Source organism: Dendrobates tinctorius, unplaced genomic scaffold, assembly GCF_039654945.1.
Source record: "Dendrobates tinctorius isolate UK_male_01 unplaced genomic scaffold, ASM3965494v1 ptg000075l, whole genome shotgun sequence".
In the NCBI taxonomy this organism is placed as follows: domain Eukaryota; kingdom Metazoa; phylum Chordata; class Amphibia; order Anura; family Dendrobatidae; genus Dendrobates; species Dendrobates tinctorius.
The window spans coordinates 20,065,492-20,090,256 of record NW_027361743.1 but is presented as its reverse complement, the minus strand read 5'-3'; the positions used below and the strand labels follow the sequence as shown (position 1 = coordinate 20,090,256).

The following is a 24,765-nucleotide window of genomic DNA, read 5'->3' as shown; positions in this document are numbered from 1 at the left end:
TGGTATCCAGAGCTGTGTGCTTGTTTAAATGCCTTGATATCTTTATGTGTAAATGTGAGCAGGTTGCAGGATGCAGTGACAGACGGGAGACAGATCAAGGGTTAACGTATTTACTTGAACAGGGATATACTCCATGCAGTGAGTTAAGCAGTTTTGCAGAGTTATTGCAGTAATGGGGGAAAACAAACAAGGAAATAAGGTGAATGAAGCAACACTGGTGATCAGGTAGAAACGAGTTCAAAGGATAACTTATCCGGTCAGTCGGCTCCCAGATGCTGGATTCAACGATGTGGAGCGGTGACGCCGACAGCAGTCAGTGAAGGCTTGTTCTAGTGATGTCCTGATGGTGACAGCTCGTCTCTGATACCCCTCGCAGGGTTCTGAATCCGGGGATTGTGATCACGGGTAAAGTGTGGGCCGAAACACAGTTCAGACCCATCGTGGCTTGGCAGATATGGACCGGGGAGTCGGGGCACAGTTCACAATGAATAATAGGATATAGGGTGCACCATAATGTCAAATATCAATGTAAACATATGAGAGGGTGCATGGGATAATCCATGAAAAGGGTAAGAGAACAGACCAAGCAAAAGAATGGTATGCACACCTAATAAATCTATGAGAAATAGATATGTAAAAAATGCTTTATTTGGAAAAACAGAACACACAATTAAAACCATTTAAAAACAAGACAATCAATGTCCCAGGGCACAGTTCACAGTCACGTACCCGGTCTTTCTCTGAAGCGCTACAAACGCGGCACAAGCAGGACTACAGTGTTCGGCACCCTGGTTTGGGAGAGCCAGTGGGGGCACTCCAAGTCTCTATCCACAGTCGCTGTGGGTGGCCAAGAGGATTCTCAGGGGTGGGCCTGTGCTGCTTCCTTCTCCCTGCCACGCGCTGTCTGTTCCCACCAAGTCTGCTCGCTTTTGCGCATGCTCCGCTCACCCTGAGTTAACTATGCCCGCTGCTGCTGAGTGTAAAGATCAGTCTGGTTCCTTAAAGGGAATCTGTCACAGGATGTTGGAGGCCTATGTAAATGGCCTGGGTCCGGTCCGATGGGCAGTGTTTCTTCTTTTTTCTCCACCCCATCCGTGGCCTAATCCACGATCTTCTCTGGTATTAGAGTAGTTCTTCTCCATAGTTCGCACGTGCGCAAAGCAATCTTGCTTCGCGCATGCGTAGTATGCTTTGCCCAACTGCGGGCAAAGCCGATAATCATTACTGCGCATGCGCCGGTACACTATGTCCCGGAAGTATTTAGCTGTGTTCCGGGACATAGTGTACTGGCGCATACGCCAGTATGGGCCCTTCATACTGTGTATAGGGAAGCTGTGGGCCCCTCATACTGTGTATAGGGGAGCTGTGGGGTATCATACTGTGTATAGGGGAGCTGTGGGGCATCATACTGTGTATAGGGAAGCTGTGGGCCCTTCATAACTTGTATAGGGCAGCTGTGGACCCATCATACTGTGTATAGGGAAGCTGTGGACCCCTCATACTGTGTATAGGGAAGCTGTGGGGTATCATACTGTGTATAGGGGAGCTGTGGGGCATCATACTGTGTATAGGGAAGCTGTGGGCCCTTCATACTGTGTATAGGGCAGCTGTGGACCCATCATACTGTGTATAGGGAAGCTGTGGACCCCTCATACTGTGTATAGGGGATCTGCACATGTTGAGACTCAGGGGACACTATTAAATGTTAAGTGGGCACTTAAGAACCATTATTGTTATAGGGGCACTTAGAGTTTTGTGACTGTCAAAGGTGGCATCATTTCTTTATAGGGACTAAATGTGGATACTGTTATTACAGGGCCACAGTGGTGGCATTACTATGTGGGGCAGTAAGAGGAGCCCCGTTTTTTGTACAGCAGTTGCAGTAATAGGGACACATACGGCAGACACAGTTAAGTATTGGGGTATCAGTAGGATGAGGAGTTTGCGCGGGTTGGGAATAGATGGGAACATTCCTGGAAAAGTGAGAAATTATATGTGTCTTTGTTGTAATATCTACAGCTGAGTCCTGGCTGGAGAATTTGTTGTGCTGGTCTGGGCCAGATGGAAAAGTGAATGTTTCCGTCAAAAAGAACGTCACCTGTAAGTCCCTATTTATAACTGTACTGTAATCTCCTATATGTTCTGCAGTAGTGGTATCTAGCAACATATAGCAGTAATAACAGTGTTATTTTTTCATAGAGATTTATTTTCAGTAATACCACAGTCATTGACTGAGGTTCCCCTATGCCCACAATTAGGGTGCACCACTGTAGTTGTAATCAGGGTTACCTGGTTAGGTGTCCGCTCAGATGTTTCGCCCGCCCCTGAACTAAACCCCTAGCTACTCCTCTGTTATCAGTCCATATAAAATGCCGATGATCACTTGACAAATGAGCAAAATGCACATTTGTTGGGTTATTGGATTGTTTGTCATTTTTTAACATTTTTGTAATAGACAGCACATTGCCTAGTGTAGGTTGTGATGATGATAAAATAATACTGTATGGGGCAGCAAAAAATGATTTAAAGACTGTTCTGTCTCCATCAATGTTCGCCGGCCTATTTTAGACAAGCCTGTAAATAAGTGTCAATTGACTATATCATAGAAAAAAATTAAAATTCCAGAAGACATCTCCAGAGAGTGACATATCACCCTCACATTCAACATGTGGAAATGATTAATTGTTGCTGGTAAGAGATAAAACTAATTACAATTAGGGAAGAGAGAAGCAGCATAAAACTGGAAGTGGTTGAGAAAGAGTTATCATGTCAGCCTCCATTGAAGTCGGGACCTCCTGCAGTGTCCAGGTAATTACAGTAGATAAATGCTGTTGAGAAAAAAACAGCAAGACTGGGATTTGTTTATTGAGAGTTAGGGAAGTACCTTTCTCAGGGATAGAGCTTCCTCTGGTCAAAGAATCTTCTTATACATTTTGAAGTCAGTGGTCAGTGTTGAATATTGGGGTTTTGTTATTGGAGATATATTTTTGGCGTTGCAGCACAGGGATGTACATAACGTATTCAATCACATCACCGTAAGGCCAGCACAAAAGCTCCAACTTCATATCGTTCCAATGAATGGGGCTATCCATGCCATGTCTCATTTCAATAGACAGGTAAAATCGCGATAAGAAAAATGACGACAATATCTCTCACCTGGGACCTCCAGGGGTGAAGGTATACTGAAATTTTGGGATTTCATAAAATTCTAAAGGGTCAGCACATCCCACATTCAGCCCCCCACATAAGCTCATCGATGGGAGGTATGTGGATGTAGCCTTTATTGGATCTCTATCCTTGTTCATTCTGGAAGGCATACATTCGCAGTGAGAGTGGTCTATTTTCCCAATTGGAGTACTTCTCTCCTCTAAGCTCTAAGCCATTTCAGTGACATCAGGTCTAGTAATTTTCTTTCATTATTACTTTTTATCTCATGTAATTGTATATATTGCATTGTTTTGTTCCCATTTTTTCTAATCTTTGAATATTTTTATAGACACTGCGTACCTTTCTGGATTAAATATATAAAATTTAATAGCACTGTTCCTCTTGATCTGTAAACCGCACCCCTGAAGCTATATTCTACGTGTAGCGGGTGTCCAAACGGCCTGTGCTAAATGATTGGTGGTAGCAGCTAGTAGTTGTTCCCTTTTGCTATTGTGGAGTTGGCAGTGATCGCATAAGGGTACATACGTATAGTCATACGTATATATAGTGTATGTTTATATGTATATATATATGTGGAAGCAGCCTCAACCACATACATCCTTCATCCGTCAATTGCGTAATTGTCTTTATGATTGGAGGCAGCAGAGTGTCATCCCCTGACAACAGGTGATAGCGGAGGGATCTGTGTGATCTCTTCGATGTCATCTGTGACAAAATGGTAACGGCAGTGGGTTCTGCATGACCCCTCTGACTGTTATCCCTGACAACTGGTGGCAGCTGTGGGATCTGTGTGATCTCACCAGTGTCATCAGTGAGATCTATGATCTATCCCAGGCCATAGATCTTAACAGCTCATTTACATATTAAGAAAATTGTGGATTTCCTTTGAATAAAAGATCCGATCACAGAGATCAAGGTATGATTTTATTCAACTTTCTGTGACCTGTGTGCCCATACAGATGGCTTAAGAGGGTTGATTCAGTTTAAAAATGTATTTTTCAACAATTAAAATGCAAAGTAAATGAACAAAAGATAATCTAAATCAAACCAATAATGGTGTGACCTCCCTTTTCCTTTAAAATATCATCAAACCATCAATTCTTCTCGGTACACTTGCACACGGTTTTTGAAAGAATTACACAGGGAAGGCGCTATAAACATCTTGGAGAACCAACCACAGATCTTCTGCGGATGTCACTTGTGAAAATCGTTCTGTCTCTTCTTGTAATCCTAGACAGATTCGGTGATGAAATCAGGGCTTTGCGGGGCCATATCATCACCTCTAGGACTCCTCGTTCTACTTCACGTTGAAGATTGTTCTTAATAATGTTGGCTGTATTTTTGGGGTCATTGTTCTGCTGCAGAATAAATTTGGAGCAAATGAGATGCCTCTGTGATGGTATTGCATGTTGGATAAAACTCTGCCTGTATTTCTAAACATTGAGGACAACATTAATTCTGACCAATTCTCCAAACTCCATTTGTTGAAATTCATCCCCCAAACTTGCAAGTGACTTCCATAATGCTTCACAGCTACCTGCAGACATTATTGTACCGCTCTCCGGCACTTTTTGGCAAACAGACTGCCTTGAAAAGCCTCATCCTGAGGCAGAATATAGACCTACATTGTAAAAGTGCTTTCTGGTCAACACAGATCAACCTTGTGTGATCCAGCTAGTTGGAGTTGAAGTCACCTGACTCAGAAGAGGACCAGGGCGATGCTGAAAACAGGGGAAGGCGGTGATTTTATTTAATGACTGTGTGTTTCAACCTACATATGAAAACGAGGATCATTATCATCACTTTGGTATAAATGGTTACTCATACACCTGACTATAACTATGTAAAATCCCTGACTGTGCGAGTGTATCTGGAAGATCTGATGCTGTTTTGAAGTGAAATGATGATCACACCAAATATTACCCTTTTTTTTACATTTCTCTTTTCTTTGCATTTTGCTAATTGATAAAAAGAAACTATTAAGTTTTTGAAAACATTCTTACTTTGCAGCAAGTTTCCGCACCTGCCTGAAAGTTTTGCACAGCACTGTCCACACAACAATGAAATTGCAACACCAAGAAGGAAAATCGTGGAATTCTGGAAATCAAGGGATCGATAGACATTTTACTGATATGGAATTGATGACAAAATGGAAACAACATTTTTAAACCATCTCAATTTAGTCAGTTTTGAGTATGTGCGCCACCTGCAGAAATACCTGTACTTACACTACATGCCTTGGAGTTCAGTCGGTGAGGTTATTAATGATTGTCTAGCGGAAGAAACTGGACAAGCAAATTATAAAGATAAACTACACATCGGTGAGAGTCAAGCCCAGAGATTCTGCTGGATGTGGCTAAACATATGGGTCAGCCATGCTGCTCACAGTAGCACAAGCGACATGCTGCCTGGTGAAGTTCTGCTAAAAAAGTGCTCCTGAGATACTTTCAAGAAATGGCACTGGTTCTGATGCCTAAGGCATCAGTGTCTACACAAACCATCAGAAGGTGCTTGCGCTTCATTGGGATATGAGCCAGATGTTCAACTACAGATATTCCATTAACCTCACGCCACCGCTGTCAAAGGCTATCATGTTGCAGAGCAAGGAGGCAATGGAGGTCTAGCTTCTTCAGGGATGAGTCCCATTTTTACCTTGAAGACCAAATGGTCAACGTCATAGAGACTTTCACGAGGGAACATCACATTGGTTCTACTCCTAGGATTATGGTGTGGGGTAATATAATGTACGGTAGCCAAACTCCTCTAGTCTTCATTCCAGGTACACTAATAGTACACTAATAAAAGTGTTACATTAATTTGGTCATGGGGCCAATGATACAGCCATTTCTCCAAAGTATTCCAGAAGCATTTTTCAGCCTGACAATGTCAGGCTGCATGTTGCTTGTGCTACTGTGAGCAGCCTGCAGGACATGAATGTACTACCATGGCTCTCAGCGTTTAAAGGCTTGTATGCCATCTGTTACGTCATTGATAGGCAGTTGCAAAGGGAGCTGCCAGCAGCGGATCTTGATGATTTGCCCAAGTGCATTCAGCATGGCAGAATATTCCTTAGACAACCATTAATAACCTCATTGATAGCAGCCGAGGTGTATAAGTGTGGGAATTTCTACATGTGGCTCACTCAAGACTGAATAAATAGAGGTTTTAAAATTGTTGTTTCCATTTTTTCGCTTGCATATCATTAACATGTCTATCAGTCGTGTGATTTCCAGGACTTTTCCTACTTGGTATTGCAATTTCAATGTTGAGGAGTGTGTATATATAGTGCTCAAAAAAATACCACACACCCTAGTACATTGTGATGGTTAAGAGTTCCCTTTAAATTTTTGAGCAGTATATATATAAATTATTTTTTAATTATTCCCTGGCAGCGGATATCCACTATTTAAAGTTTTTGTCTAATTTTCAACAAACCTTATGTAGAATGAATGAGAAAAAAAGAGAATAAAAATTATTTATTCAAACTAAAACATACACAATAATACAAAAAACAATTTTACATTCTGACAATTGGACTTTCGGCGCTCCCTCTAGTGACCTATTGCCGGAAATACAGCTGTGAACAATTCGAAAAAGTACAGTATGTTCATCTCGCATTAACAATTGCCTTGTTCTTCTGAAGAAAGAATCAGTTCAGCTGTAAATCCAAAATACAAGCATGTGTAACCCCAAGGCAGAAAAAAACCCAATATAAATCCATTTGTATGCAGTGGTCAAATTAGCAGGTATCGTTCCTTATTTCATTCTGAAAGGTAAAATAAAACATAAACACTATACTTTGGATGCCAAGTTTCAAGTTCCACCATAAGTTAAGGAACGTCTAAACCTCTACGGTCCTCTTCTGAAGCAAATGTATCGTAGACAGCACTATGTACACTGCAAGGCAGTTCTAAGAAGGATAAGGACAATCCTTTTCTTATGTTAGTGCACGCTTTACTGCTACTTCAAATACTAACATGTATTTGTACAAAATATTCCAAGGCCGAAAAAAAGTTAATCAGGCAGTATATTCCAGGCTAGCCTCCCATCAGTCACCATTTCATTGCACAGGCCTGATAATAAAAAAAAAAGTGGCAGTGATTTCTTCAACATACAGTCAGAAAATTTGCAAAACTAAAGTTATCCACTTAAGTAGCAATTGTATCATATAAATAGTAAAAATAATACCCTCCAAAAAATACAGAAAATGCAAAAATACTAGTATGTCATTTATAATCTACAGTTTCATATTCTGTATTCCACAAGTTTTCCCATTTTGTCGTACAACTGATATTTTTTTTCAGAGCTATTCTGCTGGCGTACTATATGAAACATCATTTTGGCAGACTGGGTTCAACAACTAAAAAAAAGCCCCATATATGACAGCTTCTGTTGGGTTTTTGAATCATTGCTCCTTCTGTTCATTTAATATGTTCTGCTTTTCTTCTTTCCCAGAAATATGGTTGACGTGTTTCTTGGCGTTTCTCCGAGATCTTCTGAAAAAAGCTTGGATGATGAGATAGCACAGCTCTGCCACATTGAGTACCATGCAAATGCCAGACACAATGATCATAAAGAAGGTAAATATGGTCTTTTCAGTAGGCCGAGAAATAAAACAGTCAACGAGATTGGGACATGGCCAGTTTCCACATTTCACTAGACGTTGCATATGGAAACCAGTATAAAGGATGTGGAAGAGGTACATAAAAGCAGCTTCAAATATGACTCTGAACAGGATGCTGGTGGTGTATGTCCACCATAAGGTGCCTACAATTCTAATTTTACGTTGCCTCAGTTCTTCCAAGTTCTTTTCATCACATTGTCCCTTCCTTTGTAGTTGCTTTTTCTCTTCATGTTTTAAGTAGGCTACATGCATAGCAACCAGAAGAGCTGGCGTGGCTACAAAAATAAGTTGAAGGCACCAAAGCCTGATGTGAGACACTGGGAAGATGTGATCATAGCAAACGTTCTTACACCCAGGCTGTAAAGTGTTACAGACAAAATCTGACTGTTCATCACCCCAAACACTCTCTGCAGCCACCACCAGGATCATAATGCGGAATATGAAGAGAACAGAAAGCCAGATTTTGCCAATGCTGGTGGAATGTTTGTTGACTCCTCCAATGACCTCATAAAGTGTTCCCCAATCCATGTTGTTCGTAGACCGTTTCTGAAAAAAAAGATAGAAAGCATTTGATGAGCAAAAAGATATGTATTAAATATAGACAGGAAAAGGGTTGTTCACTTAAAAAAATTCAATATCTGGCATGAAATCAGAATAAACCTTTCCCGTTTTAGGTCAATTAGGATTACCATAATTATTAATATTTGCCAAATGCCAGAATAATGAGAGCGAGAAAATGATTTTGAGGCATTTTTATTACTTACTGCAAAGTCAAAAGTTTACATACACTAAGACTACTATGCCTTTAAACAATTCTGGACTGCCCATATGATGATGTCATGTGTTTGGAAGCTTCTGATTTCTGTTTTTTTGGTAATATCTGAGGAAATTAGGGACACACCTGTGGATGTATTTTAATGCACACCCTGCTTCTTTGTGTAGCATCAAGGGAAAGTCTTAAAGAAATCAGCCAAGATATCAGAAAGAGAATTGTGGACTTTCACAAGTCTGGCTCATCCTTGGGTACAATTTCAAGATACCTGAAGGTGCCTCATTCATCTGTACAAACAAGTATATGCAAGTACAATTAAGATAGGAATGTCCAGCCATCATACTGCTCAGGAAGGAGACAGGTTCCGTGTCCCAGAAATGAATGTGCTTTGGTCTGACATGTGCATATCAACACAAGGACAAAAGCAGAAGACCTTGTGAAGATGATGGCGGAAGCTGGTAAGATTGTGTCAATATCCACAGTGAAACAAATACTGTATCAACATGGGCTGAAAGGCCACTCTGCCATGAAGAAGCCATTACTCCAAAAGAAAACATAAAAAAGCCAGATTAATGTTTTCAAATGCACAAAGGAACAAAGACCTTAATTTGTGGAGACATGTCCTGTGGTCTGATGAAACTAAAATGTAATTTTTGGGCATAATGACCATTGTTACGTTTGGAGGAAAAAGAGAGAAGCTTGGAAGCCTAAGAACACCATCCCAACTGTGAAACATGGGGGTAGCAGCATTATGTTGTGGGATTGTTTTGCTGCAGGAGGGACTGGTGCACTTCAAAAAATAGATGGCTTCTTGAGAAAAGAAGATTGTGTGGCAATACTGAAACAACATCTCAAGAAGACATCAGTTAGGAAGTTAAAGCTTGGGTGGGAATGGGTCTTCCAAATGGACAATGACCCAAAGTGTACTGCCAAAATGGTAACAAAGAGGCTTAAGGATAACGAAGTCAATGTTTTGGAGAGACCATCACAAAGCCCTGATCTCAATCCTATTGAAAATTTATGGGCAAAGCTGAAAAGTAAGGTGCGAGCAAGTCGACCTACAAACCTGGATCAGTTACACCAGTTTTGTCAGGAGGAATGGGCCCAAATTCCGAACAACTATTGTGAGATGCTTGTGGAAGGAGATCCCAAACGTTTGACTCAAGTCGTTCAGTTTAAGGGCAATGGTACCAAATACAAATGAAATGGATGGAAACTTTTGACTTTGTAGTAATTAATAAAAATGCCTTAAAACATTCTCTTTCTCTCATTATTCTGGCATTTGGAAAATAATAATAATTATGGTAATCCTAATTGACCTATAACGGTAAAGGTTTATTCTGATTTCATATGCGTTATTGAGAAAAACATGCAGATGTGTCTTTTTATATAGTGTATGGAAACTTCTAGTTTCAATTGTATATATATTACTAATAAACACATGCAACAATCATCATTTATGTCTTCGTCGCAGCATTTGCCTCATTTCCGACTTGAGCTTGAAATAGGAAATTTTCTCCTATGTTTCCAAGCCATCAGTACTGTGTGTGAAGGGGGCTGGCTGACCGATTCATTTCAACAGGTCGAATTATAGACAAAGAATGGCTTGGCAATTAAAATTACCAGTAAATGTGTCAACACAAGAAACTTTCTCCTGTGTCAAGTCCAAGCCGGAATTGGATCTGCCATGACCGAAACTGGGACAAATGGGGAGCTTTGCTTCTACAAATCTATAAGGAAGTTGAATATATATATAGTTATATCTTTAAACATTTGGAAAATTAATTTTATTGGCCATCCTCTTTAACTTAATTTAGTTAAGTCCTAACTATTTAAACAAGACCCAGAAAACACTATTATGACCTATAAATAAGACATATCACATCAGTCCAAATGGACGGAGGTCCAGAAAATGGAACTTGCATTAATTCTGAAAAACTGAAAAAGTTGATTTTAAGGTGCTGTCACACTTAGCGATGCACCAGCGATCCCGACCAGCGATATGACGCGGTCAGGATCGCTGGTGCATCGCTAAATGGTCGCTAGTGAGCTGCCACACAGGCAGATCTCACCAGCGACATCGCAGGGGTCGGGGGCCGCTACTTACCTGTCAGACGAGGCGATCCTGACGTCCTCCCGCCCGGCTCCATGCGTCGCTCGTCGCCACAGCAGGAAGCGCCGCAGGAAGCTGACGACGAGAAATGGCTCAGGACGTTCTCGCGCGATCAGCAATAACCAGCGGGGGAGCCGGTCGGAGGTAAGTGTCAGACACAGCGATATCGCTAGCAATATCGCTGCTACGTCACAAGTTATAGCGATATTGCTACCGATATCGCTTAGTGTGACACGCCCTTTAGTTCAGACCTTATCTCATTGGAAAGATCGGCATGCCCTTACAGACTTTCACATTTTTTTGAGGGGACAGAATACAAAGCTATTTAACCTCTCCATTGAAAATTGAATTGAATAATTTCTTTTAATCAACTGGTTCCCAGATGCTAAATGATGCGAATTATGCGATATGGTAATCAGAGATGTCATGGGTGTTTTACATTAACATCTTTAATATAAAATTATACAGAATACCTGCTGAATATTTTATGAGAAGCTTGTGCATGACACAGATTAATAAAGCACCAGACAATTCTTCCACTTCTGTCTATATGTGACCCACTATATATAGTGTGATCCATTATTTATAATGTGAATATATATATATACATTGTATTGTTTAGTGTTCTCTTTATTTTTTTGAGCAGTATATATATATATATATACTGTATATATATATATATATATATATACATATATATATATATATATATATATACAGTACAGACCAAAAGTTTGGACACACCTTCTCATTCAAAGAGTTCTCTCTATTTTCATGAATATGAAAATTGTAGATTCACTCTGAAGGCATCAAAACTATGAATTAACACATGTGGAATTATATAATTAACAAAAATGTGTGAAACAACTGAAAATATGTCTTATATTCTAGGTTCTTCAAAGTAGCCACCTTTTGCTTTGATTACTGCTTTGCACATTCTTGGCATTCTCTTGGCATTAGCACTTGTTGGCCCTTTTGCCTTCACTCTGCGGTCCAGCTCACCCCAAACCATCTCGATTGGGTTCAGGTCTGGTGACTGTGGAGGCCAGGTCATCTGGCGTAGCACCCCATCACTCTCCTTCTTGGTCAAATAGCCCTTACACAGCCTGGAGGTGTGTTTGGGGTCATTGTCCTGTTGAAAAATAAATGATGGTCCAACTAAATGCAAAGCGGATGGAATAGCATGCCACTGCAAGATGCTGTGGTAGCCATGCTGGTTCAGTATGCCTGAATAAATCCCCAACACTGTCACCAGCAAAGCACCCCCACACCATCACACCTCCTCCTCCATGCTTCACCGTGGGAACCAGGCATGTAGAGTCCATCCGTTCACCTTTTCTGCGTCGCACAAAGACACGGTGGTTGGAACCAAAGATCTCAAACTTGGACTCATCAGACCAAAGCACAGATTTCCACTGGTCTAATGTCCATTCCTTGCGTTCTTTAGCCAAAACAAGTCTCTTCTGCTTGTTGCCTGTCCTTAGCAGTGGTTTCCTAGCAGCTATTTTACCATGAAGGCCTGCTGCACAAAGTCTCCTCTTAACAGTTGTTGTAGAGATGTGTCTGCTGCTAGAACTCTGTGTGGCATTGACCTGGTCTCTAATCTGAGCTGCTGTTAACCTGCGATTTCTGTGGCTGGTGACACGGATGAACTTATCCTCCGCAGCAGAGGTGACTCTTGGTCTTCCTTTCCTGGGGCGGACCTCATGTGAACCAGTTTCTTTGTAGTGCTTGATGGTTTTTGCCACTGCAAAAACTTTCAAAGTTTTCCCAATTTTTCGGACAGACTGACCTTCATTTCTTAAAGTAATGATGGCCACTCGTTTTTCTTTACTTAGCTGCTTTTTTCTTGCCATAATGCAAATTCTAACAGTCTATTCAGTAGGACTATCAGCTGTGTATCCACCAGACTTCTGCACAACACAGCTGATGGTCCCAACCCCATTTATAAGGCAAGAAATCCCACTTATTAAACCTGACAGGGCACACCTGTGAAGTGAAAACCATTTCTGGTGACTACCTCTTGAGGCTCTCGTCAAGAGAATGCCAAGAGCGTGCAAAGCAGTAATCAAAGAAAAAGGTGGCTACTTTGAAGAACCTAGAATATAAGACATATTTTCAGTTGTTTCACACTTTTTTGTTGTTAATTATATAATTGCACATGTGTTAATTCATACTTTTGATGCCTTCAGAGTGAATCTACAATTTTCATAGTCATGAAAATAAAGAAAATTCTTTGAATGAGAAGGTGTGTCCAAACTTTTGGTCTGTACTGTGTATATATATATATATATATATATATATATTTTTTTTTTATTTTTTTTTCAGGCCCCAAAACAAAGGATGCCCTAATAGCAACGTTAACAGGTCAATTTACCTACACCTATTTACTTTGTATGGCTGCTATCAGTGAAAATAGATATTGTTTCAGTTTTGATAACTCTCTTCTCGACCCTCTCCAATCCGGTTTCCACTCTTTTCACTCCACTGAAACTGCCCTCACTAAAGTCTCTAATGATCTACTAACAGCTAAATCAAATGGTCATTACTCCATGCTAATTCTTTTGGATCTCTCTGCAGCATTCGACACTGTGGATCATCAGCTCCTCCTCACTATGCTCTGTTCCATTGGCCTCAAGGACACCGTTCTCTCCTGGTTCTCCTCCTATCTCTCTGACCACTCCTTTACTGTATCTTTTGCCGGTTCCTCCTCCTCTCACCTTCCCCTTACTGTTGGGGTTCCTCAAGGATCAGTCCTAGGCCCCCTCCTCTTCTCCTTGTACACTGCCCCTATTGGTCAAACAATCAGTAGATTTGGTTTCCAGTACCATCTCTATGCTGATGACACCCAATTATACGCTTCTTCTCCTGACATCACGACAGCCTTTCTAGAAAACACCGGCGACTGTCTAAACGCTGTGTCTAATATCATGTCCTCACTATATCTGAAACTGAACCTGTCAAAGACTGAACTCCTTGTGTTTCCTCCCTCTACTAATGTACCTATATCCGACATTGCCATTTCTGTGTGTGGTTCCACTATTACTCCCCAGCAACATGCCCGCTGTCTTGGGGTCATACTTGACTCCGAGCTTTCCTTTGCCCCCACATTCGATCACTGGCTCGCTCTTGTCATCTGCACCTCAAAAACATTTCTAGAATTCGACCTTTTCTTACGTTTGACTCCGCAAAAATTCTTACTGTTTCTCTTATTCATTCTCGTCTTGACTATTGTAACTCTCTTCTAATCGGTCTCCCTCTTACCAAACTCTCCCCTCTCCAATCTGTCTTGAATGCTGCAGCCAGGATCATATTCCTCGCCAATCGTTACACCGATGCCTCTACCTTGTGCCAGTCAGTTCTGCTGATGACCTGAGGTTAGCATCCTCAATAATCAGAACCTCCCACTCCCGTCTCCAAGACTTTACACGTGCTGCGCCAATTCTTTGGAATGCACTTCCCAGGTCAATACGATTAGTCCCAAATCCCCACAATTTTAAGCGTGCCCTGAAAGCGCATTTATTCAGACTGGCCTACCTCCTCAACACATTAACCTAATCTATCCCTGGGTGTCACAGTCAAAAGTTTTACCATAACCAGGTTCCCCGCATCATGTTCCCACATGCTTTATGCATCCATTAGCCCTCTGTGTCTGTACTGTTACACACTTATTATGGCTGGTCCATACAATCAGGGCAACTGTTACCACCCACCTTTCGTGTCTCCCTCTTTCCTCATAGACTGTAAGCTTGCGAGCAGGGCCCTCTTTCCTCTTGGTATCTGTTATGATCTATGTGATTATTGTTATGCTGTAATGTATATTGTCTGTACAAGTCCCCTCTGAAATCTGAAGTGCTGCGGAATATGTCGGCGCTATAGAAATAAAATTTATTATTATTATTATTTGTTTTTTCCTACGAGACTGACACAGACAGACATGTCCAGACATCACAGATAAGGAATATTTCCTTGTGTTCCACACGGATTATTGACATGTGTACAATAAGACTAGATACGTGCAGCGATGACTAAGGTTTGGCGCTAACTAAGACGGTCTTAAGCTATTATGTGACTGGAGGATTCTCTGCCGGGAGCGGGCGGTCATGTGACTGAATTTATATGATATGCATACTCCCGCCACATTCCAACTCGATGGGCGCAGCTTCGCTCAATGTAAATGTATTGAGCTAGGCCAGAAACAGTCTAGTCATAATGTGGCCAGGAGTACGCACATCGAAGTGCGCGCAATGTGAAAATTTACAAGTCTACAGTTACACAGAGTGACTGCAGACTTCTTGTAGCTTAAGACCGGACAACTCCTTTAATTTAAAGGGGTTTTCTTTATTCCCAGTGCGAGTGGGGCTGTAAGGAAGTGGAGGTGTTTCCCACACTCCCCCTATGTGAAATGATGTAATGCATTATGGTGTTTGGAACGTTTAATGATTTTTATCGTTAGTGATAGAGTTGTGTTGTTCCCAGCACTAAATAGCAAACAGGGAGACAGAGTTAATAGTTGTGACTAGCCCAGAGTGGGAAAGGGTTAAGTGAGAAGACAGTAGAGTTTCCCGTCAGAATGACAAGGTTGAGCCTGCAGTAGTAGCACGCCTCTGGTCTGGCTAGTCAGCGGAATCGCATGCAGTAGTTGCTTTTGTGACAAGAGGGAGATGACCAAGTCAGGTAGCAATCTCCTATGAGAGAAACGACAATGAGAAGGAAGTGAGCAGTGTCCTGAGTCGTTCCAGAGCAAAAGAGAGGAAAGGAAGAAGTATTGGATCCTGGGACAGGAGGCCTAGCGGGACAGTACAGAGTTGGCTGTCAGACGGGTAACAGGACGGAGAAGGAAGGATAAGCAAGACGAAGCGGAAATGCCCCGCGTGGTGGTCCAAAGGCTTCAATAGAGTGGAAAGCTGAGTAGTGGCCATGTCGGCATAGAAAACTCCCCTATGGGGAGAAGGACACGTAACCACAGTTGGAAGTATAGGACTATTGCATGCTGGACTTTTGTGCCATTATTGGGGATGAGGAGGCTCGGGAATAATGTGCTGAGCTGTGTTGAGGCAGAAGAGCTAAAAGAAGGACAAATCGAGAGTGACTCCAGGATAGAGAAAGGACAGTGTGTGATAACATTCTATGTCAGAACAGAAATGTCCTTGAAGATGAATGCCTACTATCTGCTCTACATAGCTCCTCATAAGTTATTCTTAAGTAAAAATACATTCATTTATGAACTACGGTCTCCCTCACTGAACTCTGTAAATTCTGGCTGGCCTATGCGGTGGTCTGCAATCACAGCTAAAGTCCACACACCCAGTGAGACCCCCATTGTCATGTAGTATGCCGGGGTGTGAAGGTCGGGTGCCTCGCCCACAGCTACTGCCCTGCGCCACGTTGCCGGGCGGTTACGTGACTACAAGTCTGCGATTTGCCATCACGTCCCGATTATATTCATAACCATTTCATTCAATGTTCTATTAAAAGAGGCATAGGAGAATATTGTCAGCACATGATGGGAACTTTGCAAATCGCCTACGTGTGACCGACCACGTGATCGCTCACTCGTGCTGGGAATACAGGGGAATTAGGACAATGGGCACATTGCACACTATCACGATTTGACGATGTGCGGTCACATAGAGCGACTGCATAAGTTTATTTAGAGCCCTTTACATGATCGGTGGGAATTTGTTTTGTGGGTACTGCAGATGGGCTCATATTCATTTTTTAGGACCCTTTCGACTTTACAGAGATAGGTGATCAATATAAAAGTACTGCAAATCCCCGTACGGTACTATAAAGTATTGTAAAACACATTTTATTCATTGTTTGCTCTAATCTGGAAAGCGAAATCACTCCGGATTAATGTTTCATCTGTATTTGTGCATTGTGCTACCGCTAAAGTCCAAGGGTCAGGTGAGAATGCGATCTATTCGCCACTAGGTGGTGCTACAACATCACAACCAGTAGGAATGTCGCTGGTATTTTCCACCAGTATCTGGCTCATCCTATAGATCTATAAATGACTGATAACCTTATTGACTTTCGATTTTTGGGAAGATTCCTACGCCCACTATTCACATCATGCACTAAAACTGTCATCTGAGTCACGTAACAGGTGATGGTACAATCGAAGAAAACCATATCAGGCCAAAACAGTAACTACGTTGTAAAACAAAAGGATTTCACTTCACTGTGGTCAAAACCTGACCTATGAGAAATCTGCTTCTACCACAGAAGTTGCTTTTCACACCATCAGTGATCTCTGCACATTGAGGCAGACCTATTAAAACTGCAAAAATAAAAGTAGTCTTGGTGGCCCATGGCAACCAATCACAGTGCAGCTTTCATTCTAACTCTGTAGTTTAAGAAATAAAAGCAGAGCTCTGTTTGGTTGCTATGGACAACATTAATCGATCTACCTCATTGTGCGGTACACATCTCTGAATAATCTTCCCCCAACAATAAAGTGTATAACACAACAAAAATACCATAACAAGGAGTACGCACGCTGTGTAATATATATTACGTACATAATCTGTGTGACTAAACGTGACACAATGTGACTAATGATAGTAATAACTGGATACAACCTGTTCACGTTTGAAGATTTGGCTCTTCCGCTTATTAAATGCATAATTAATGGGTGACAGCCAAAATAAGGCTCTTGTTTGGTCAGACTGGAGAAACTTTGGGTCACCAGATACTATAGCTGATGGCTTTAGAAGAAAGTATCAGGGATGTTGAAACCCAACATGGCCGATCTTTCTAAACCTCAGTTTAGGCCAAAGGGACATGAGCTGAACATCTAATATACATTAGTCCAACTGAAATTTGCAGGGTCGGAGGACCTGAAAGCCTCCGTAATATTAGACCATTGTCGGCCAAACCCGCGGACATCTGTTGGCTCGACTGATGGTCTATTGTGTAAAGGGGTCTCCTGACAGGTGATATTGGGGGAGTTAAACATACAGAGCCAATCCTTTTGTTCCTGATCGCGGGCACGTAGCCTCTGTTTCCTCTTCAGCTTCTTTTTTTGCGAGCTAAACATGAGGAGTCCATTAACCAGTTTCTGAAAACTCAGTAATGATACAACTTACTGCTCGCTTAACGAGGCCTTGCTGTTTTATTAGGGGTGTCCAAATTCTTTAAAGCCTTTGTTCTGCCCTATAGAAGGAGGATATGGGTGCCTCGCAGGGTTAAAGAGACAGAATTCCCTATTTTAGGCCAGCCTCATATTTTACACTTACACACACTTTTGTACAGCCATAAACAACACTGTAATATCCCGAAAAGACGGCTAAGTAGCACTTAAAGGGATTGTCCAGTGAAAATAAGCTATTTCCTATCCACAGGACAGATAACTTGTTGATCGATGCAGGTCCTACTTTTATCCCCATTAAAATGGCATGGCAGTGCGCACGTGCGAACTATGCTCCATTCATTGCCTATGGAGCCGCGCTCGGGTTTTTCCAGCAGCCCCATAGAGAATGAATGGAGCAGCAATGACCTGTCACACCACTTTTACCCCCAATCTACCAATCAGTACATATTCTAGTGGTAGGAAACTCACCAATCAGCAACTTATTACTTATCCTGCAGATAGGTGATAACTTGATTTCACTGTACAATCCCTTTAAATATATAATGAGCCTGTGAAACAACTGTACTGAAAGTTGGGCCAGTTACGTCAGCAAATTGCAGACATGACTGGCTCCATATGCAGATCTCTGTGCTCATCCGCATAGCTGGTTATTGAGATGCCCCATTCTGGTCTATGAAACGGACAAAACTAGTGCATGCTGTGATTTAATGAAATCACTGGTGTGTGCAGGCGCACTTACAGCTCTGGCAAAAATTAAGAGACCACCACATCAAATCCCTGTCATGGCCAGCCCAATCTCCAGACCTGAAACCCAGTGAAAACCTCTGGAATGTAATCAAGAGGAAGATGGATGGTCACAAGCCATCAGACAAAGAAGAACTGCTTAAATTTTTGTACCAGGAGAGGCATAAGGTCACCCAAAAGCAGTGTGAAAGACTGGTGGAAAGCAGCCAAGAGGCATGAAAGCTGTGATTAACAATCAAGGTTATTCCACAAAATATTGATTTCTGAACTCTTCCTGAGTTAAAACATTAGTATTGTTGTTTCTAAATGATTATGATCTTGTTTTCTTTGCATTATTCGAGATCTGAAAGCACTGTTTTTTTTTTTTTAATTTTGACCATTTCTCCTTTTCAGAAAAAAAAAACAAATTATTGCTTAGAAATTCGGAGACATGTTGTCAGAAGTTTGTAGACTAAAAGAACAATTTACATTTTACTCAAAAATATACCGATAAAGAGAAAAATCAGACAAACTGAACATTTGGAAGTGGTCTCTTAATTTTTTCCAAAGCTGTATTATTTTTGGAATAGTGTGCTGTCCGTTGAACATATAGACGTATAGCACACTGACCGAAAATATAGCCTGCCTTAGGGTAAGTTCACACATAGTTTGTTTTTTTGAAGGTAGGCAAAACTGAAATTTTTGCAGAATCCAGTTCAGGAAACACTCCTTTTTATTAGTTTTTTTCTGCAACAGTTGATCTTTTACAGACTTTTTAACCTAAAGGGATATTCCCATCTCCAAGATCCTATCCCGAAATATAGTTGGTATAATAATAAGAATATTAACAAATACCTACAATTAGAAATGTAGTAAAGTTCTTCTGATTTGTTATGTCGCTTACCCCATGTGCAGGGCATTGAAGTAGCTTATGTATTCATGGTTACAACAACTCATATAGTGACAGTTAGCTAGTTAGTTAGTGATCATGACCATGGATATCTAAACTACTGCAATGCCCTGCACATGGGGAAAGTGACATAGAGAATCAGAAGAACTACACTACATTTCTAATTGGAGGCATTTGCTAATATTATCATTATTATTACCACACCTACTACATATTGGGATAGGCTCTTTGAGATAGGAATACCCCTTTATTGTGTCAAGTTTGGAGCAGATTCCAAGAGGAAGCCACTCAAAGTAGATTCGTGCAAATCTAGTTTTTTCAAACAGGCGTTTTTCAAAACCTTTGAAAGGAATAAAACAAATTCTGATATGAGAAACGAACTGAAACGAATAGGAAGAGTCTTTCACGCATTTTGTAGCACATATATTTAGGCAGATTGGCTCCAAAAAGACACATTAAAAACTGTATGTGAGCATGCCGTGGAGTTGTGTATGAGCATTTCTGCAACATAAATCTAGGGATGTACCCTCAGATCAACATAAATCTAGGGATGTACCCTCAGATCAACATAAATCTAGGGATGTACCCTCAGATCAACATAAATCTAGGGATGTACCCTCAGATCAACATAAATCTAGGGATGTACCCTCAGATCAACATAAATCTAGGGATGTACCCTCAGATCAACATAAATCTAGGGATGTACCCTCAGATCAACGTAAATCTAGGGATGTACCCTCAGATCAACGTAAATCTAGGGATGTACCCTCAGATCAACGTAAATCTAGGGATGTACCCTCAGATCAATATAAATCTAGGGATGTACCCTCAGATCAACGTAAATCTAGGGATGTACCCTCAGATCAACGTAAATCTAGGGATGTACCCTCAGATCAACGTAAATCTAGAGATGTACCCTCAGATCAATATAAATCTAGGGATGTACCCTCAGATCAACGTAAATCTAGGGATGTACCCTCAGATCAACGTAAATCTAGAGATGTACCCTCAGATCAATATAAATCTAGGGATGTACCCTCAGATCAACGTAAATCTAGGGATGTACCCTCAGATCAACGTAAATCTAGGGATGTACCCTCAGATCAACGTAAATCTAGGGATGTACCCTCAGATCAACGTAAATCTAGAGATGTACCCTCAGATCAATATAAATCTAGGGATGTACCCTCAGATCAACGTAAATCTAGGGATGTACCCTCAGATCAACGTAAATCTAGAGATGTACCCTCAGATCAATATAAATCTAGGGATGTACCCTCAGATCAACGTAAATCTAGGGATGTACCCTCAGATCAACGTAAATCTAGGGATGTACCCTCAGATCAACGTAAATCTAGAGATGTACCCTCAGATCAACATAAATCTAGGGATGTACCCTCAGATCAACATAAATCTAGGGATGTACCCTCAGATCAACATAAATCTAGGGATGTACCCTCAGATCAACATAAATCTAGGGATGCACCCTCAGATCAACATAAATCTAGGGATGTACCCTCAGATCAACATAAATCTAGGGATGTACCCTCAGATCAACATAAATCTAGGGATGTACCCTCAGATCAGCATAAATCTAGGGATGTACCCTCAGATCAACATAAATCTAGGGATGTACCCTCAGATCAACATAAATCTAGGGCTGTACCCTCAGATTTCTGATGCGGATGCGCAGTGCATTTTCCCCATACAATGGGTTTCTGAGTGACATGCCTTCTTATTTCTGCAGCAGATTTTTCCCACCTGCAGCCGGAGATGAGCACTGAAACTTTACGGAATATGCATGGGATACAGATTTTTTGGGGAGATTTAGGAATAAATTCCACTCCAAAAATTTCATAAATTCTGACATGTACAGTATAAATAGCAGTAAAGTACCAAAATGTTCTTCTCATTAGGTTCAGTCTTTAAGCCTATGACAATGGCTTGTCACATGCCCATCACAAATATTCTCTAAAACCTATCTGACTAAACTATACAAAAATCCCATATTATTAAAACCTAAGTAAGTGCAGAGTCCTTCTTAGTGTCCTTCTGCTTCAAATACCACCGAAAAGGTAGAAACTGATGTTACTCTATGTACGGTGTAAGGCAGCCACCCTTCCCTGACTATGATGAAAGCTTCTTGTCCTTGTGTTCACTGATTGAGACATCTATAGATTATGATTAATCTCTTACATACGTATCAATGATATGAAGATATCCCACCACCATCCCAGTATCAATCATACACACCTGAGATCTCCTTTCCGAAGAAAGTTATGGGCTGGATTTTTGAACCCTAAAATCTCACTGATCTGAGACGGACAATTCCATGTGACCTCAATAGGTTGGTACTTATATATTATAATCCAGGTGTGTCAACATACACCCTTAATGAGTGCGAGTTTTGTAATCAGTAGTTGAGCTCTGTCGAAACATGTAATAGGATCAGCCATATCCAACGCAGGATGTATGCTATAGCTGATGAGCATAGGCTGGAACCAGTGTAGGAGTTATTTTAATGGCAATAAATCCTGTCCCTACATCACGTGTATTAAATGTCTTACAGGTCATAAATCCACATTCACCCCAAGAATGAAATTCTATAAACCATACCATGTGCATAAACTGATAACTGTCCCAGAGACCCCAACCAGGACTGAAAATCTCAAGTTCCTTAAAGCCCCTACGAAACATTTAGGTCAGTTTTCCTCTTCTTGAAGTCGTAAAGACAACCTTCTTAGTAGACCAATCTTATGTTAAGTAGACTTCTAAGATGGTGATGAGTAATTAACCTTAATATTTTAATTCATTTGACAGAATTAACCCTCCCGTAAGATTTCCATCTATTATGGACCAGTATAGGTGTCACCCAAACAACAGCATTTCGTACATTCTCCAGCTAGATAGGCAAAGACGTTTCTGAAGACACTAGACACCGGCTGGTGGAGCTTGAAGTATCATATGCTAGGTAGACCCACAGAAGAGAAACCAAGTCCAGTAGAGGTAAAATCCCACCACCTTGACCCAATATCTGGACCTTTCCAGCCAGTTCTATCATCAGTACCTGCTTAGAGTCCATGCTGAGAAGGTTGAAATGGTCACAGACCCAATGTTAGCAGCTCATGCTAGATGTCCTTCCTCCGAAGCTAGTCTTCTATGTGAATTACATAGAAGATTCAGCCCGTATATTCATCAAATACTTTTGCTCTGGATGCTTCGTTTGTTGTGAACGATTATATCATATTTTTAATCTTGTTACCCGCGCGTGGAGGAGTGAATCACAACATATTTATGTACATCATGCGTATTTACTCCCAGTAGAGCGTGTGTTCTGGAAATGGAATGTCTATGCAACATAAGGTACACAGCACCAGTCCAAAGTCATGACAGGTGATAATGGAATGAGGAAGATGAAGGACTCACCTGTACACAGATGGGTGGCCAACGTATCCAATAAGCTGTGCCCACAGCACAGGGCACAGAACTGTCCCACAGGTGAGATCTAGTAGAAATCCAGAATGACTGCCTGCTTCCGAAGCCCAGGTAGGAGGTCACACCTCCACTCTCCAATCTGATGCTTCACTGGATTCCTCAGACTATTTATTAGTGCCTCTCTGGTCCCTCCCATTTTGCTCACACAGCTTAAGCTATTCACCTATGTCACCAGACCCAGTTGATCATTTATCCCGACTGAGAAGACACAAGTTTGCAGAAGTTGACAACCCGCTGCCCCAGGCTGCCTATCATTGACGGAATGACGTGAATAAAATACGTTTGATGAAATAATGAATGTAGATGCGATTTTTGTACACCAGTAGTTCACACCTAGCATTTTTGCAGCATTATTTTTCTTTCTGCGCATTTTTTTCGTGCTGAATATGCCACATTTTATAGTACCAGTAAGATAAATGATTTTTCAAAAATTTCATACACACTATGACGTGTTATTTCCTTGCTTTTTTTTTGAGCTGTTGTTTGTCTTATTTTTTTTTAATAAACTGCAGCATATCAATTCCGCGGAATTTTTGCCCTGCTTTTCAAGCACTCCTGCCAACACTGTGTTTTTCATGCAGCGAAAAATCGATGCAATCAAGCGCTGTCTGAATACGATCTTAAGGTCTGACTTACCCGATCGTATACATCCTACGAGTGCTATCTGATGCTTTATCGGATAGCACTCGGACCAATGTTATTCTATGGGGTAGAGCTGATGACCAATTTTTTTCACTGACAGAATCTCAGTGAAAAAAAAAATCACAACATGCTGAGATTTTATATTGAAATCGGATGCCACTCACCCATTCAAGTCTATGCGTGCTTGGAGAACATTGGACTGCACTCGGATGACCTCTGAGTGCAGTCCAGTTTTCGATGACTCGCAGAATTGAGAAGATGGAGAAATTTTGTTCTCCATCTTCTTCTTGCAGTGTGCTCCCATTCTCTCACCCTATGGCATCGGGTCACACTATGCTGACACTCTGAGCAAACTCTGATCAGAGTTTGATCAGTGTTTTTAGTATAATCGGCCCGATTTCCTTGGATGAGGGAATCTATGGTCACCTGACCGTAAGCCTCAGGCTCATCCAGACGTCCGTGCACATCAGTATGAGATCAGACCACAAATGCACGAACTTGCCATGGGTCTCCCGTCTCCAGCATGATAACTACATGGATTTCGATGAGGCTGTTGCATTGGGAGAGACACAACCGGTCCATGCTTTGTGGTCCAATCTCGGACCACTTTGCATCAATGTCTGAATGAGCCTTTAGGCCGGGATCACACATGTGAGAATCACAGCCGAGTCTCGCATGTTAATACCCAGCACTGCCGCCAGCACTCGGGAGTGTAGCGTGCAGCTGCATAGCAATACATGCAGTCGCATGCTCCGTTCCATAGTATTAACATGCGAGACTCAGCCGTGTTTCTCGCATGTGTGATCCCGGCCTTAGAGTGAATCTATGTGGGGGGGGGGTTTAGAATTTTTGGTGCTCTAGACAAATGGTTTATAATTTCTTTGTACGACCACCAATCCATAGCAGCCTCACACTGGGAGTTGTAGTGCCTCAACAACCAAACAAGGACTGGGCGCACACCAATGCTATCAATACATTAATAATTATGTATTTACTAGTTATTTCAATAATAGCGGTTGGTCTAGGAGTAGGTAAACCAAAATATTATGGGAAACTTTTCTTTACAAATCTTCCTCATTTCATGGCCTCAAAAGTAATAGGACAAGTTAACTTTACCATGAATGAAATGTTCATTTTTAATACTTTGTAGAGATTCCTTTACAGTCAATGACTGCCTGAAGTCTGGAAGCCATGGACATCACCAAACACCTGGTTTCCT

General features: G+C 41.3%; 1 protein-coding gene across 3 annotated transcripts; it reads right to left on the bottom strand.

The window, feature by feature from the left end:
• Positions 1-6,629: 6,629 nt before the first annotated feature.
• On the bottom strand, positions 6,630-22,994 carry GJB2 (gap junction protein beta 2). 3 transcript variants are annotated; one of them, XM_073583063.1, is made up of 2 exons: positions 22,836-22,994; positions 6,630-8,338 (listed from the first exon to the last, which is right to left on the bottom strand). In XM_073583063.1, the coding sequence occupies exon 2, from the start codon at positions 8,318-8,320 to the stop codon at positions 7,574-7,576; it is 747 nt and encodes a 248-aa protein (XP_073439164.1). In that variant the 5' UTR covers positions 8,321-8,338; positions 22,836-22,994; the 3' UTR covers positions 6,630-7,573. The 3 variants fall into 3 exon arrangements, with proteins under 3 accessions (XP_073439164.1, XP_073439163.1, XP_073439165.1); XM_073583062.1 differs by lacking the exon at positions 22,836-22,994 and adding an exon at positions 22,477-22,612; XM_073583064.1 differs by lacking the exon at positions 22,836-22,994 and adding an exon at positions 21,663-21,816.
• Between the last annotated feature and the right edge of the window lie 1,771 nt (positions 22,995-24,765).